The 17647-nt window shown below is 46.9% G+C and overlaps 1 protein-coding gene across 1 annotated transcript in view; it reads right to left on the bottom strand.

Moving 5' to 3' along the window:
- LOC137303909 (glutamate receptor ionotropic, delta-1-like) overlaps positions 1–17647 on the bottom strand; it is a 599178-nt gene that overhangs the window by 55415 nt on the left and 526116 nt on the right. Inside the window, exon 8 of the mRNA XM_067972322.1 lies at positions 16079–16198. Coding sequence (XP_067828423.1) covers positions 16079–16198 — 120 coding nt within the window. The remainder of the gene's footprint in view (positions 1–16078; positions 16199–17647) is intronic.

Raw genomic sequence — 17647 nt, 5'->3', positions numbered from 1 at the left:
TTTGGCTGCTTTTATCACCGGTTTGTGCAGGATTATGGGCTGGCAGCCTAGTGATTATGGCACTGGATTAGCAACCAGAGGTCATGAGTTCAAATTCCACCATGAAAAGTTGTGAAATTGAACTCAATAAATCAAGTCATTTGGGAGCTACCAACAGACAGAAGTTACCAGAAAACCTTCACAAAAACCCAACAGGTTCATTAATGTCCTTCAGGGAAGGGAGCCTGTCACCCCTACAGGCCCTCCCTCAACAGACAAATCAATATTTCTCCATGTTAAGCATCACTTGGAGGAAACTCTGAGGGCAGCAAGGGCACAGAATGAACTCTGGGTGAGAGGCTCAACATCACCACCAAGAGAGGTTCGGTAGTATCATCACTGATCAAGATCTGAAGGACATAGCTGCCAAACTAGGCCTGCGTCAGGTCATGAGGGAACCAGCACGAGGAAGTAACTCTATCCATGATAACATTGGTAGGAGTGATCACTGTACAGTCCCTGTGAAGACAAACTCTCTTTTCCACTGTGTGTGCATCCTCCATCATGTAGTGTGGCACTAAGTGGGATAGACTAAGGACAGATCAAGCAACTCAAAATTGGGCATCCACGTGGAGCTTTGGGCCATGAGCGGCAGCAGCAGAATTGTATACTACTACATTCTGTAACCTCGTGGCCTGATACACTTCTGATCACCATCAAAGCAGGAAACCAACCCTGGTTTGATGCAGAGTGTAGAAGAGCATGCCAAGAGTAGGAACTTTTGTTAGAATGAGGTATGAACTGAGAGAAGCCACCACACATAGCCCTCTGCACACCAAACGCCAAAAGTAGCAGGCCTTAGACAGAGCTAAACAGTCCCACAACCAACTGATTGAGCAAAGTTCTCTAGCCCTACCGCACCCAGTCAAGAATGGTGGTTTAACAGGAGAAGGGGGTTCCATGAACATCCCCATCCTCAACCATGTGAGCCCAGCATGAGTGCAAGAAACGAGGATGAATCTCTTCCAAGTGTCTTCAGCCTTCTCCAAGCCACACACCTGATGATGGGAAATGACCTATTCCTATGTTGCTCAAATTGTCTGGAACACAACAGGCAAAAGAGGAACTGTTTCCTCCTTCTGTCCAGTTGCAAAACACAATCACAGAAATTTAAGCACAGAAAGCAGCCAAATGACACATTGGGCCTGCTCCAGTGCTAGCTCCATAGAGCTGTCTTTCTAATTCCATTTCCCTGCACATTTTAATATTTATCTTCTAAAATGGGGTATATTTCTGGGGGTTCTCCCGCTTGTTCACCACAATTTTGGCAGAAGAACTGCAGGAATCCTGGATTTCCATGGCTCTTCTGCTGAAGTTATGGCAGACAAGCAGGAGAACCCTGTGGAAATTCACCCCCCGCCCATTGTATTTGAGCTGGCTTCATTAGACCTCACGGTAATGGATTTCTTATTCTACTAGCCCTTTGCATGAAAATAAATCTTCTTTGTTTCCCCATTAGTATTAATGTTTCCATGTTACCAATTCACCTCCCAGTGGAAATCATTTTTCACCATTTACCCTCTCAAAGCCTTTCATAATTTTGAATATACCTAATAGCTGACTTTTTATAGATTCCCTCATCAACGTCCCAAAAATAGATTTCATTGGCAGAACTAATCAGCAAGAAACACATAAATATGGACTGTGTAAATACAAGGGGAGAGGGGAGAATTTATTTCCAAAGTGCTTTCAATTCAAAGGAAAATATTTTCCCTTCCCACATCTGTTGTGGAGCAGAAACATGGGCTTAATTTCATTCATTGCAGTTTGAGTTCAGCATCAGATAGGACAAGTCATTAACTGGATACCTGGCAGCACTGTATAATGTCACTTTACACTGCTGGCTACTGTGGTAATTGTTCTGTGGGACCGACTAGCTGGCACGAGGGTCATGTAGGTTCCTGAGTTAATAAGATGCTGTGCCTACGAGCAGTTTCATTTGCAGAATTGCCTTTTTCTCCTATTACACACTCAGCTGATGGGAGTAAACACAAAATTATTTCACATTCTGTACACTGCCCCCACCTAAAATTAAACATTATTTTGCTTTTTAATCTTTCCCAGTTCTAGTATCCTATTCTGGAACCAGCTTTCTATATATGACAAACCCAGTTTATAAACTAGATATTAAAAGGGAGAAATCCAACACGAAATGTTTTTTTCCCGATAAGTCATATCGAAACATATCACTATGTTTAAGAGTCAATCAAACCACTGAGAAGTCCACATGGATAGAGTTTATGTTAGCCCAGTGTGGATGCTCTCACTCCTGGTGGGGAGACACCTCACTTATCCAAGTCCAAAGAGTTTAGGTGCAGGTTGGCAAGAGCCAAAGCTTAGGGATGCCCAAGTATGGTAAGGGTCCAGATGGAGTTTAGCTAAAACTATTCACCCCGGCAGCTTACAGCACAGGTAAGCTCTCGGCTTCTGAAGCCACCCTACCTGTTTGGGCATTGGACCAGAGGGCATCGGACCAGAGGGTTATGTATTTAGGAGCAATGCAAGAGTATTCGAATGTAGGTATGTTACCCAACTTCAACATTAATGAGGGACCTCGAAGCAATACAACAACACGAAGGTACAAGGTGTATTTGAAGGTACTATGGTGAGTGTGTATTGCACAGTAGGCCGTCTAATAGTAACGCCAATGATTTGAAGATTTTTTATAGAATCATAGAAGTTTACAACATGGAAACAGGCCCTTCGGCCCAACATGTCCATGTCGCCCAGTTTATACCACTAAGATAGTCCCAATTGCCTGCACTTGGCCCATATCCCTCTATACCCATCTTACCCATGTAACTGTCCAAATGCTTTTTAAAAGACAAAATTGTACCCGCCTCTACTACTGCCTCTGGCAGCTCGTTCCAGACACTCACCACCCTTTGAGTGAAAAAATTGCCCCTCTGGACCCTTTTGTATCTCTCCCCTCTCACCTTAAATCTATGCCCCCTCGTTATAGACTCCCCTACCTTTGGGAAAAGATTTTGACTATCTACCTGATCTATGCCCCTCATTATTTTATAGACTTCTATAAGATCACCCCTTAACCTCCTACTCTCCAGGGAAAAAAGTCCCAGTCTATCCAACCTCTCCCTATAAGTCAAACCATCAAGTCCCGGTAGCATCCTAGTAAATCTTTTCTGCACTCTTTCTAGTTTAATAATATCCTTTCTATAATAGGGTGACCAGAACTGTACACAGTATTCCAAGTGTGGCCTTACTAATGTCTTGTACAACTTCAACAAGACATCCCAACTCCTGTATTCAATGTTCTGACCAATGAAACCAAGCATGCTGAATGCCTTCTTCACCACCCTATCCACCTGTGACTCCACTTTCAAGGAGCTATGAACCTGTACTCCTAGATCTCTTTGTTCTATAACTCTCCCCAACGCCCTACCATTAACGGAGTAGGTCCTGGCCCGATTTGATCGACCAAAATGCATCACCTCACATTTATCTAAATTAAACTCCATCTGCCATTCATCGGCCCACTGGCCCAATTTATCAAGATCCCGTTGCAATCCTAGATAACCTTCTTCACTGTCCACAATGCCACCAATCTTGGTGTCATCTGCAAACTTACTAACCATGCCTCCTAAATTCTCATCCAAATCATTAATATAAATAACAAATAACAGTGGACCCAGCACCGATCCCTGAGGCACACCGCTGGTCACAGGCCTCCAGTTTGAAAAACAACCCTCTACAACCACCCTCTGTCTTCTGCCGTCAATCCAATTTTGTATCCAATTGGCTACCTCACCTTGGATCCCGTGAGATCTAACCTTATGTAACAACCTACCATGCGGTACCTTGTCAAAGGCTTTGCTGAAGTCCATGTAGACCACGTCTACTGCACAGCCCTCATCTATCTTCTTGGTTACCCCTTCAAAAAACTCAATCAAATTCGTGAGACATGATTTTCCACTCACAAAACCATGCTGACTGTTCCTAATCAGTCCCTGCCTCTCCAAATGCCCGTAGATCCTGTCTCTCAGAATACCCTCTAACAACTTACCCACTACAGATGTCAGGCTCACCGGTCTGTAGTTCCCAGGCTTTTCCCTGCCGCCCTTCTTAAACAAAGGCACAACATTTGCTACCCTCCAATCTTCAAGCACCTCACCTGTAGCTGTCGATGATTCAAATATCTCTGCTAGGGGACCCGCAATTTCCTCCCTAACCTCCCATAACGTCCTGGGATACATTTCATCAGGTCCCGGAGATTTATCTACCTTGATGCGCGTTAAGACTTCCAGCACCTCCCCCTCTGTAATATGTACACTCCTCAAGACATCACTATTTATTTCCCCAAGTTCCCAAACATCCATGCCTTTCTCAACCGTAAATACCGATGTGAAATATTCATTTAGGATCTCACCCATCTCTTGTGGTTCCGCACATAGATGACCTTGTTGATCCTTAAGAGGCCCTACTCTCTCCCTTGTTACTCTTTTGCCCTTTATGTATTTGTAGAAGCTCTTTGGATTCTCCTTTGCCTTATCTGCCAAAGCAATCTCATGTCCCCTTTTTGCCCTCCTGATTTCTCTCTTAACTCTACTCCGGCAATCACTATACTCTTCAAGGGATCCACTTGATCCCAGCTGCCTATGCATGTCATATGCCTCCCTCTTCTTTCTGACTAGGGCCTCAATCCCCCGAGTCATCCAAGGTTTCCTACTTCTACCAGCCTTGCCCTTCACTTTATAAGGAATGTGCTTACCCTGAACCCTGGTTAACACACTTTTGAAAACCTCCCACTTACCAGACGTCCCTTTGCCTGCCAACAGACTCTCCCAATCAACTTCTGAAAGTTCCTGTCTAATACCATCAAAATTGGCCTTTCCCCAATTTAGAATTTTAACTTTTGGGCCAGACCTATCCTTCTCCATAGCTATCTTAAAACTAATGGAATTATGATCACTGGTCCCAAAGTGATCCCTCACTAACACTTCTGTCACCTGCCCTTCCTTATTTCCCAAGAGGAGGTCAAGTTTTGCCCCCTCTCTAGTCGGGCCATCCACATACTGAATGAGAAATTCCTCCTGAATACACTCAACAAATTTCTCTCCATCCAAGCCCCTAATGCTATGGCTGTCCCAGTAAATGTCCCTTGTCCCCTTTTTCTGCTCTTCTAGGTTGTTTGTTAATCGTGTATCATGATATAGATAAGAGGCCATGGCAGTTTGGCTCATCTTTATATCCTCCTCCACTCAAGAGGGCAGGAGGTCACCCTCACTGATGTCCACCTCCCCGTCCAACCATGTTTCTCCAACCAAGGGGTTGGGTGGAGGGTGACGTTCTCATCACACATCCTCCAACCAGATGTTCCATTACTGGAGGGGGGGAATGAATAATTAGAATAAAAAATAAAATGTAAAAAGGAAGTGAAGTTGGGACAGACAAAATAAAAGTTTGAAAGTTTTTATTATTCATAATAGTCTGAGTGAGGTAGAGTTCTCTTCCATCTAATAATGTAGCTTCTCCATTTCCTCACCCATTATAGCATGACTCACCTAATGTGATCATGTCTCAAGTACAAATAAGCTGTAACAATTAATACGTGGATTTGCCTCTATCAGGAATGCATACTGTAGAGGTTACTATCTGATCCACCTCGATAAATGGATTTTAAATTGTGTTTTAAGTGGAGAAAAGTCATTAAAGCACTAGAGTAACTTTTTAATCTTCTGCAGTCTTTGCTAAGTCAAAGGCCTCTCATGAATGCACGATAAACCTTTAATGGTAATCCTTCAGGGACTGGTCCACCTCAGTTAGTCTTTGAGATTTAATGTGAATTTGCAGAGCTTGGAGCGGCCTTGTTTGTGGGGGGAGGGGAATTTGTTTTGGTGCAATCACTGACAGTGGACGGCCCCAGAATTAGCACCTGAAATAGAACAGTAAATCTTTTAATGGCGATCATTAAAAAGCAAAGTCTTGTGGCTCAGGTCCATTAAGCAGTTAATAACTAGTGGTTGAAACACTTAGTGAATTTTCAGATGCATGCTGTATGTAGGTGTTCTGCACATTTTCAAAAACCTGAAATCTGGAATTATTTGTAATGTCACCCCAGAGAGCATTACATAGTTACAAACAGTCAAAGAGAGACTTTAGTGAAATACTCCCCACACTGCGCCAGCAATATTAACCCACAGCTCAGAAAAGAGCCTGTTACCCCACCAAGGTCACACTTGTCCGTTTCCGACACCAATCCTCTTCTCTGAATGAGATTGTAAATTTGGTTTCAAACTGTGTCAAATTATTGTCAGTTTTGTGCTGTAGATGCAGAGTCCCGAAGAACAGAATTAGGATTCGTTCACCAGAACTTTCACCATCGCCAGGGGCGGAAAACGAGCGAGATAGGATTGGCCGCGTGTTACTGAAGTCAACGGAAAGGGAAATTAGGCAGGTGGATAGCTGGGGGGGTTAACGGGACAACGGGGGGGTGGGGGGGGTGAACAATGGGGGTGGGTGGACAATGGGGAGGGGGGTATAGACGACAGCCAGGGGGGACAATGCGGGGGGGGGGGGACAACAGGGGGAAGGACAACAGGGCAGGGGTGGACAGTGAGGTTGTGGGCAGCAGGGGGGAGGGTAGACTGTGGGGGGGTGGACAGCGGGGGGGGGGGTGGTCAGCAGGGGGGGGGATAGCGGGGGGGGGATAATGGGACAACGGGCAGGTGGTGGACGACAAAGGGGGGCGCCAACAGGGGGATTGACAACAGGGCAAGGGTGGAAAGTGGGGGGGGGGGCTGGACAGCGGGTGGGGTGGGGGAGGGTGGACTGCGGGTGGGGAAGTGGACAGTTGGGGCGTGGACAGCAGAGTGGGGTAACGGGACAATGGGGGGATGGACGACGGGGGTGGGTGGACGACGGGGGGTGGATGACAACGGGGGGGACAACGGGGGGATGGACATCAGGGCGGGGGTGGACAGCGGGCGGGGGGTGGACAGAGGGGGGGTGGACAGCGGGGGGGGGGTGGACAGCGGGGAGGGGGTGGACAGCTGGGGGGGTGGTGGACAGCGGGGGGGGTGGGGGGTGGACAGCGGGGGGGGGTGGACAGCGGGGGGGGTGGACAGCGGGGGGGTGGACAGTGGGGGGTGTGGACAGTGGGGGAGGTGGACAGCGGGGGGGGGGTGGGGGGTGGACAGCAGAGGGGGTGGACAGTGGGGGGTGTGGACAGTGGGGGAGGTGGACAGCGGGGGGGGGGGTGGGGGGTGGACAGCGGGGGGTTGGGGGGGTGGACAGTGGGGGGTTGGGGGACAGCGGGGGGGGTGGACAGCGGGGGGGGTGGGGGGGTGGACAGTGGGGGGTTGGGGGGGGTGGACAGTGGGGGGGGTGGACAGCGGGGGGGGGTGGACAGCGGGGGGGGTGGACAGCGGGGGGTTGGGGGACAGCGGGCAGCCGATCTGATAGTTTACAGTGGATCCAAGCTGAGAGGGTAGACTTCTAACACAACACTTTATGCCTATGGTACACAGCGTGGTTTTACTTTGCAGAGAAACACCATTGATAGAGATGGTGATGACCATTAACAAGAACAGTCTGGCAGCCGCAATCATAGAATCTTACTGCAGAGGAGGAGGCCATTTGGCCCATTGTGCCTGTGCCGGCTCTTTGAACAAGCTATCCAATTAGTCCCACTCCCCCGCTTTTTCCCCATAGCCCTGAAAATGTCTCCTTTTTAAGTATTTATCCAATTTCCTTTTGAAAGTTATTATTGAATCTGCTTCCACCGCCCTTTCAGGCAGCGCATTCCAGATCAGAACAACTCGCTGCGTAAAAACATTTCTCCTCATTCTCCTCTGGTGCTTTTGTCAATTATCTTAAACCTGTGTCCTTTGGTTGCCGAGCCTTGTGCCAATGGAAACAGTTTTTCTTTTTTACTCTATCAAAACCCATCATGATTTTGATCGCCTCTATTAAATCTCGCCTTAACCTTCTCTGTTCTACAGAGAACAATCCCAGCTTCCCTGGTCTTTCCACATAACTGAAGTCCCTCATTCCTGGTATAATTCTGGTAAATTTCCTCTGCACTCTCTCCATGGCCTTGATATTCTTCATAAAGTGTAGTTAGTTTTTCCAACTATGCTGCCACGTGACTAATTTTGATGTGAGAAGGAAAATGGGAGATGTTTGAAGTGATTAACTCGCAGCAACTACACTCCTGCAGGGAGCACAGAACATTTTAATCTATGCTCTCTGCTGAAGGCTGAGGAGTGAGGCTGTGCAGCTCTAATGGTACAAATAGGTAAAGAAGTAAACGGAGTGCATGCTACTTACTGGGAGCAATGTTGAGGGAACATTGTTGGACGATGACTCGGAAACCATAGGGTCGATAGCATTGCCAACAGTATAATGGAAGAATGCTTAATGTATTTGCATGACTTTTCTTTCTCTAATTTAGCAGTGGCATTAACTAATTTAAAATAGAAGGATTAATGCTAACATTAAAACAGAGGATCATCATCGGGACGCATTAAGCATCCATTCATATCACCGAGCATAAATTAGAGGTTTGTGAGTCGATTTTGACTCCACATTCAATTTTCAGGATATAATACGGATTCAAGGAGTCAAAGCAAAGCCAAGTGACTATTAATCATCTCGAGGTCCTTCGCATGCTTTGCAAATTAGATTATTGTTGATATTTCGTGAACTTGGTCACAACAATCACTTCCTTCACTACACTGGCACATTGGCCAACTTGAAGAGCTTCCTAAGGTGTTTAATTGAGATTTGAACCATCTATTAGATTCTTGGACATAAGGCTAGATCTAACCCCCATAAGGCAGATGCTTCCTTGAGGGGTATGTTCTGGAACGGATTTTGTTCTAAAACACTCCATTGGGAAACAGTGACCATTTATATTAGGGCTGTTGATTTGGGGGAATATTTTATAAGTAAATAATATTCATTCAGTTCATCTTCCTCCCAAATTTGCCAATTTAAAAGTTAACCTCTCCAACTCATTATCACAAGGCAATTTTAAATAATTGCCTCTTAAATATGTTTAATGATGTGTTTAATGTGACTGTATCTCTAAATGAATGACAGCACTCAATCTCTAATTGTTGCTCATCCTTATCCTTCATGGATCAATTTACTTTGCTTGCACAATTCTTGATTTTTTTGCAGAAAGATCATTGATTCTAATGGACTTTTCTTCATTAGGGACAGCAGCTTGCATAGTTTGGGCACATTCCTTATCAAGCAATGGAGAACCCACCCTTAGGCAATGGAGAACCCATTCCCAGGTAACGGAGAACCCAATTCCAGACAATGGAGAACCCAGTCCCAGGTAACGGAGAACCCAATTCCAGACAATGGAAAGCCCATTCTTAGGTAATGGAGAATCTATTCCCAGGTCTTTACTTTAATGTCAAACCATTGAACATCTACAGTGAAGAGAGCAAACAAAACCCCAAAAGGTCTCCAGGGAGAGGAGCTGCTCGGGTCTGTGCTGCTGCTGAGTACCCTCAGTGATTTTTTTCCACTAGACAGTGAACTTTCCTTCCCAAATGCCAACCATCAAAAGCAAAAGGTCATAAATCAAAATATTAACAGTAACAAGCGAGTGCCTAATTATATTTTATGCAAACACACAAAACATGGTCCATAAACTGAATCACCATGTGCATGACCTCTCCAGCAATGTAAGTGATCCTGATTACTATAGTCACTCCATGCGAAGCTGAGGGTTGTGACTTTTATTGCACTGTACATTTAGAGCACTTTTTAGATACATCAGTCAGTAATTTCACGCTGAACTTCTCACTCGGGTACTTCAGTTACCTTCCTTCTGAATTCTAACCTTCCTTAACTCCTGCTGTGCATACAGAAAAACGAGACATAACAACAACACACTGAGGGGCACAGATTGCTGGAATATTGTCCTTTCACAGGTATGATGCGCATTCGAAACCAGGCCAGGCTTGTAGGATGAAAGTTTTCTCTCCACAGCTATAAGGCTCTAAGTGAATTGGAGCAGCTACAAATATATAGAAAACTAGCAAAAGCCAACTATAATCAGAGATGATCTAACTCAGATTAATCACTTTGACATCAATGAAGTGAAAGTCCCACACAGGCTAAAAGGGCTCAAAGCAAACAAATCCCCAGCGACGGATGGTATTTGCCTTAGGGTATTAAGATATGTGAAGTGCTAACGTTCACCATAACAGAGTCAAGGAAAGCTGAGACGTCTCGCAGAGTGGAATGAAGCTAATGTGACCATTTTCAAAACATACTCAGGTTAATGTTACATCAGAACTTGGCAAAGCAGATGAACTGATTATCATGAGCAAACTTGAGGATGATGTGTGTGATAATGGGCTCGATATTAGCAGGGCAGCGGGTTCTCAGCGGGGGGTCAACTGGGCGCGTGGGTAACGCGCCCGGTGAAATCAGTGTGCTCCGCACCCAATCGCAGGCTAATTGGAGCCACTTACCTGTGCTTCCAAGTTTCCCGCTGGTAAGCTGCGCGGCAGGCGGACTGCTCATGTGCAGCAAGGTCTATCAGCTGGAGAAGCCCGATGCAGCAAACAACCAATGCTGGACCATGGAGCAGGCCAGGGGGAAGGCTGCCCCAAGATTTTCAGACTCCTCACTCCAGCTGCTGCTGGATGGGGTGAGGAGGAGGAGGGAAATCCTTTTCCCGTCTGATGGGAGGAAGTGCCCTCCCTCCACCATGAAGAAGGCCTGGCTGGAGGTGGCCGAGGAGGTCACCAGCTGCGGCAATGTGCCACGCACCTGGGTGCAGTGCAGGAAGGATTTAATGACCTAACCAGGTCAGGCAAAGTGAGTATACTTACGCATTCTCCCACACTCCGTCTTCCACATCACCTCCACCACCACACAACCCCTTCTGCACTGCCACCACAAAGCTCTCGCATCACTCCTCACATCCACTCAACCATCATCCTCACCTTGCCTGCACATACTCACCGACCCTGTCCCCATTCGAACACTACCACGCAACCCAATCCTCATACAATATCATGGCCATGTGGCACACGCATCCTCCCATCCATCTCCCTCACACTCAACCCCACCCACACCAATGCATGCAGCAACTCACCCATGCAACCATCACTCAATCACGCCTCTGTGTTTTGCCTTGATAGGAGAAGAGATGCCAGAACGCCCGGGAGAGGGCATGGACCGGAGGGGGCCCACCACACCAGGTGGCACTAACTGATGTAGAGCAGCAGGCATTGGAGATCAGCCGGACGCTGGAGTGCCTGTCCGTGGCGGATGCCGAGGCTGGGATTGCACAAGCGGCCGGTGATAGAAATCTAACACTCAGCACTCATGATAGCGAATGATCTTAGCATCATTTGGCATCTGCAGCACCTCAACATCTGTCCACATGCCTAATATTGCTTTCTGTTCTCTTGCAGGGCCATCTGCGAGCACCATGACCGTGGAGGGCGATTCCTCAGAGGACTTGCCGTCCTCTGAGGATCCATCGTCACATCTGAGCCATGCATCCACCAGCGCAGATACACACATCTCTGTGGGTCCCCGTCCTCACTTAGTTGGGCTTGCACATGGTGAGTCACCACGCACATGTGAGCACGAGCAGACCCTGGTGGCAGGGGCAGCTGTGGAGAGTCCGCGTCGGTGGGAGCACTCCTGTCCAGGCTCTGCTCAGCTGGACCCAGATGCTGAACCCTGGGGGCCAGCCGTAAAAAGGAGAGTCGTCGAGGGGTAGCAGCACATTCGCAAGGTGCTGGAACAGGTGCCACGCGCACTCTCCACAATCACGCAGAGGATGGAGGAGTCCAACTCCTGCATGAGGGGAATGGTGGCACAGGTACAGGAGGGTATCTCCGAGATAGTGTCGCAGGGACGTGAAGGCATCTCTGAGATAGTGTCGCGGGTAGGTGCGGGAATGTCTGCGATGAAGGAAGGGCTAGCCTCCCTCGAGCGTCAAGCACGGTTCAACAATGAGTCCATTCAGGCCCTGACAACGGCCGTTCGGATTCAGGGTGAGCAATATTCTGCCGCCTTGAAAAGGCTGACAGATACTTTACAGGTGGCCTTCCAAGGCCTCACACAAGTCCTCCAAACTGCCATCCAGCAGGGTGGAAGGAGTGATGTGGGCCTGGGCCACGAGAGGGATGATAGTGAAAGGGGACATGGAAGTGGGGACTCCACTCAAAGCGCTCCTACGTCTCACCCGTTGCCCCCCTCTCAACCAGTACCCGCAATGCTGCCCCCTCTCCAGGTGGCTGAGTCTGCCCCTGCACAGGTGCAGGTGGAGCAGTCTTTGGAGGGGCCCTCACGGGCACCGAAACCCGGAGAGCGTCGGCCCAAAGCATCTCATCAGTCAGGGCATGAGCAAGAGCAACCTGTCACTACCTCTGCTGAAGCCACAGGGGTAGCACCACGTAGAGGTTCCCAGAAACACAAGGCAAAGGTTTTGTGAGCACAAAGGGAATGTACAAGTGTGTCTGACGATTTGTCATGTTTTTTATTTATATTTGTTTTCTTTCACATGCACAATAAATATTATTATTATCACCACTACTGCCACGTCTTGCCCATTCTTGACTGGCTTGTGGAATAGGTCCCTTTCATGGGGTTCACCATGAACACCCACACTTGATGCCACCCATTGTGTCACTGCAGAGTGGGTGTAGGTGTATTTGCAGGGCTCTTTTGTGCAGACAACTGAGAGACGTCGGCGATGTCCCCAGTGGCACCCTGGAAGGATGCGGAGGAGAAGTTGTTAAGGGCAGTGGTGACTTTGACAGCGACAGGTAAGAAGATGGTGCTCGGGCCAGCCGGGAGCAGCTCGGCATGAAGGAGGCTGCAGATGTCCACGACTACATGTCGAGTGACTCTGAGCCTCCGTGTGCACTGCTGCTCAGAGAGGTCCAGGAAGCTGAGCCTCGATCTGTAGACCCTGTGGCGAGGGTAGTGTCTCCTGCGACGCATCTCTCTCTGCGGTTGCCCTCCCTCCTGTGGATGTGTCACAGCACTGTGTTGTGGAGCTCCACATGGCAGAGGTGGACGGCGTGGCTGGCGATGCTGTTCGTCCTCCGAGGAGGTCATGATTGTAGCTACGACGGCCCCCATCCGGAAGTTTGAGGGGGTCCGCAAGGTAGGTAAATGTGTCTGGACACCGGGGTAAGTGTGTAAGTTGGTGAATTATATTGTTAGGAGGAGGGTGGTGGAGGCCAAACTTTGTCCAAAGTGACAGAGTGGCCTCCTGCAATGAGTGAGGGTCTCCCCCCACCACCTGTCAAATGGACCTTTGCAGCTGCCACAGGCTGATGGCTGCAACACGTCCATTTGAACTGGGAGTGTTTCCCCCAGTACGGGAAACAGTCTCAGTTAATTTCAAAATCCCACCCCTCCTAAAATATCAGGTCAATAAGGTCTGTAAACGACCTGAAATACCTGTTTAAGTACTTTAAATGGCACCCCGCTGGCTTTAATTGCCGGCGGGAGTCCCACATGCGGGGGCTGCGCGAGCATGTCAGTGCGTCACTGGGGAACCCGGAAGTGGGCGGGTTGGAGCCGGGCTCCAGACCCGCCCCGGGAATCCCCGATTTTCGCAGCCCCCCGCCATGAACGCACCCGATCGCGGGTGCGAAAATCGAGCCCAATGTATGAGTGATGGTAAACAGCAGCCAACATGGAATCAGAGGGGAAGAATCTCACCACACCAATCACTGTGACACTTGAGCAAGTGACATCTCAAGTAGACAGTGGTCTTGTGATTTGGGGCATTTTGACTTAATGAAGCCATTGGAAATGTTCTACATGAAAAATTGCTTCCGTAAGATTAAAGTATTGAGAACTCAAGGTAAAATTTGTAAACAGATCAGAAATTAGCTGAAGGGAAGGAAGCAGTGACCAGTGGTTAGGGGAAGTGATGTCGGAGTAGGGGAAAATGATGAATAAGTGCTCAAGAGATCAAGGTCAGGACTGTTACTGTTCATTAATTTATATCAATCAGTTGGACCTGGACAGTCAATTGGTCAGAGTTATAGACAATACTAAGTAGGAGGAGGCGAGAGACAGGAACTCACAAAATGAACTAGATTAAATATCTAACTGGGAGAAACAATGTGCTGTCATTAGATTCCATTATTTTTCCATATGCACAGCAGGGGTTAAGGAAGGGTAGAGTTCAGAAGGCCGATAACTGAAGTATCCGAGTTAAAAGTTCAGTGTGAAATTATGACGTGTACTTTATGAATGGTGTTGAAATAGGCAAAGATTGAAGTTGAAAGAGATTTAAGGATCTTAGTGGGCTCATCATTTAATATGTCCGGCCACTGTGAAGCAGCGAATGCTGAACTACATTACTAAATCAGCAAAGTACAAAGTGGAGGATGTCATGTTAAAATCAGTACTGTGTACAGTTTTAGTCACTGAGAGACAGGAGAGGCATCCTGATCATCAGCAGCAGAGGATCAAGTTGTGAAAGAAGACTGGAGAATGTTGGGCTCTTCAGCCTTGAAAGAAGCCAACTGAGAGAGGACTTCATCTGAGACAGTTAATGGTATAGAGAAGGTGAAACTGGAAATACTACTTCAAGTGAAACACTGACAGAAGGACAAAGGCTCACATCCTCAAACTGGCAAAAAATAACTTAGGACTGATCTCAGGAAATTCTTCCAAAAGCGATCAACAGGTGAATTGAATCTCCAGTACGCAATCGGAGGCAAAATCTCACGGTCATTTAAGAGATCATTCGATGGTGGACAACAGGCTTTTTTGGGTCAATAGGCTAATATGGGGGTGAGTGGTCCTCATTGTGACCTTATGATCAGTAGCTTCAAGGAAGCTGACAATCTGGCAGCACAACTGGTAACATCTGACCAAGGGAGAATTTCCAATGATGGACAAGCCAGCAGCTAAAGCCAAAAGTATCTCCTTTTGTGGCAGCATCAGCCCCAAGCCCATGACTCTGAACCTAAAGAAATTACTTTTTAATCCCAGTTATTACAACAAGAATTTACAGTACCTTCCATCCCTGTGTCTCCAAAACTGCACCTTTTCTGGACAGCACCAAAACCAAAATAGAAGTCTGCCCTCTTCCTTAACCCTGCCACCCATAGCCTGACTGAGACCTGCTGTTCCACCCCTCAATTGATGCGATAGATTATTAGGTCATTCCAACCTTTGTATTTTGGCATCTGGATTTTGTCTGCAGAGAAGCTGGCACATGGGTTAAAGCACTGACTGCCAGCCTAGCATGGTGATAGACGGCATGATTCAATCAGTCCCTGGTGGGCACAGGCCTACAGCCATAATTTGGCACACAAATTGATACTAAATTATCAGTTAGCCCGGTGTCCTGGCCAATATTTATCCCTCAGCCAACATAAGAACAGATTATCTGGTCATTTATCTCATTGCTGTTTGTGGGAGCTTGCTGTGTTCAAATTGGCCGCTGTATTTCCCTATATCACAGCAGTGACTTACACTTCAAAAGTACTTCATTGGCTGCGAAACACTGTGTGAATTCCTGCGGGTGAGAAAGTTGCTATATAAATGTAAGGTCTTTTTTTCTTTCTTTTAACCAGTAGTGGGAATCCCACAGAAATTTCAGGTTGCAACTTACTTCAGTTGGGATTATTGTCAATCCCTTGACCCACATTCTGCAGGGGCAGTTAGTCAAAGGCTCAGTTTGGCCTTAGTGCACAGGTAGGTAATGTCATAGGCTGCTGAATGAGAACCCGTGACCACACGTGGCGTGTCTACACATGGCATGACTACACGTGGCGTGACCACATGAGGCACAGGTCGGTAATGTCATAGGCTGCTGAATGAGAACCCGTGCAAAAGAACCCAAAACCGTAACAAGTATTCAGAGGAATGATCACAAGCAGATTTTCAAAATGACATTGACTCATTAAAACTAGTGCGGAGAGGTAATACTTTTTGTGAGATAGGAATAACATTGGCTAAAGAACTAAAACTGTAGAATCTGTAGTTTTTAGGTTTGTTGACGTTATATACTGTCCTAGCAGTAATGTGCAGTAAGAAAAGGAGAATCAGATGTATTTACCCTTCGAACATCTTTTCCAAAGGTTTCACTGTAACTGGTGCCAAGGATCTCAAAATTAATGTTGGAATTAGATGTACCATCTGTGAATGCCATCCTTCCCGTCAGTCCAATAATCTGACCCTAACGAAAGCAGAAAAGAGCAGAGTGACTGAACACACACATACAGCATCTTACAGCCAATAGCAGGTGCTCATTTAGAGTACTGATCCTTAACTTTTAATGAAACCCATAATCCTAAAATAATTCTGGATAACATTTCCATGGGGACTGTGACTTTAAGACATGAGTAATTTAACCAATAGCTAATAGGAACAGTTGGATTCAAATTAATGCATTATGCTCTATTAGAATTCACTCCATCCACAAGAAACACCAATGGATCAAAATTGTTTATTGATCACTCCCGTTATATAGAATCTCAACGAATTAATGGATGAGTGCAGCTCCAACAACACTCAAGAAGCTCGACACCATCCACGACAAAGCAGCCCGCTTGATTGGCACCCCATCCACCACCCTAAACATTCACTCCCTTCACCACCGGCGCACCGTGCCTGCAGTGTGCACCATCCACAGGATGTACTGCAGCAACTCGCCAAGGCTTCTTCGACAGCACCTCCCAAACCCGCGACCTCTACCACCTAGAAGGACAAGGGCAGCAGGCACGTGGGAACAACACCACCTGCACGTTCCCGACTTGGAAATATATCGTCGCTGGGTCAAAATCCTGGAACTCCCTTCCTAACAGCACTGTGGGAGAACCTTCACCACACGGACTGCAGCGGTTCAGGAAGGCGGCTCACCACCACCTTCTCAAGGGCAATTAGGGATGGGCAATAAATGCCGGCCTCGCCAGCGACGCCCACATCTCATGAACGAATAATGAAAAAACTCTCATTTACTTCCACAACATATAATCCAATTGATTGTGTCACATCCATCCACTTAGGTCTATGGAGGGAGAGCAGGACAGTGGGATTAGTATTGGATTGCTCTATTAAAGAGATTGGCCAGACGGCCTCCTTCTGCACTGTAAACTTCTATTGTTCTAAGATTCAATGTAGAATCTGATTCTAAGTAGAATAAAAAGAATTCAAATAGATCCACTCACATCCAGTTCACTCCCAATGCATAAAATATAATGTACAAAACAAGTTCCCATTAACTCCCATTATATACAATACAATGTGTGCTGGTCAACATTTATCCCTCAACCAACATCACTAAAACAGATTATCTGGTCATTTATCTCGTTGCTGTTTGTGGGATCTTGCTGTGCACAAATGGGCTGCCCGTTTCGTACATTACAGCAGTGACTACACTTCAAAAAGTGCTTCATTGGCTGTGAAGTTATGAAAGGGCTATATAAATGCAAATCTTTCTTCCTTTTACAACACAGCTCCCATTCACTTAAATTTTATCAAATTCTAAATGATGCAAATTGCTTTCTATGCATTCCCAGTATACAGGTTCGTTGAGCCAGGAATGATACATGGGTAAATTACTGATTACTGGTACGTTCATTGCTCTGAGTACTGAACACACCATTTGGACATATCTCAAATCTTC

This window comes from Heptranchias perlo, chromosome 36, assembly GCF_035084215.1.
Source record: "Heptranchias perlo isolate sHepPer1 chromosome 36, sHepPer1.hap1, whole genome shotgun sequence".
Classification (NCBI taxonomy): Eukaryota; Metazoa; Chordata; class Chondrichthyes; order Hexanchiformes; family Hexanchidae; genus Heptranchias; species Heptranchias perlo.
The sequence above is the reverse complement of the archived record's forward strand: the minus strand, read 5'-3'. Positions and strand labels throughout refer to the sequence as shown.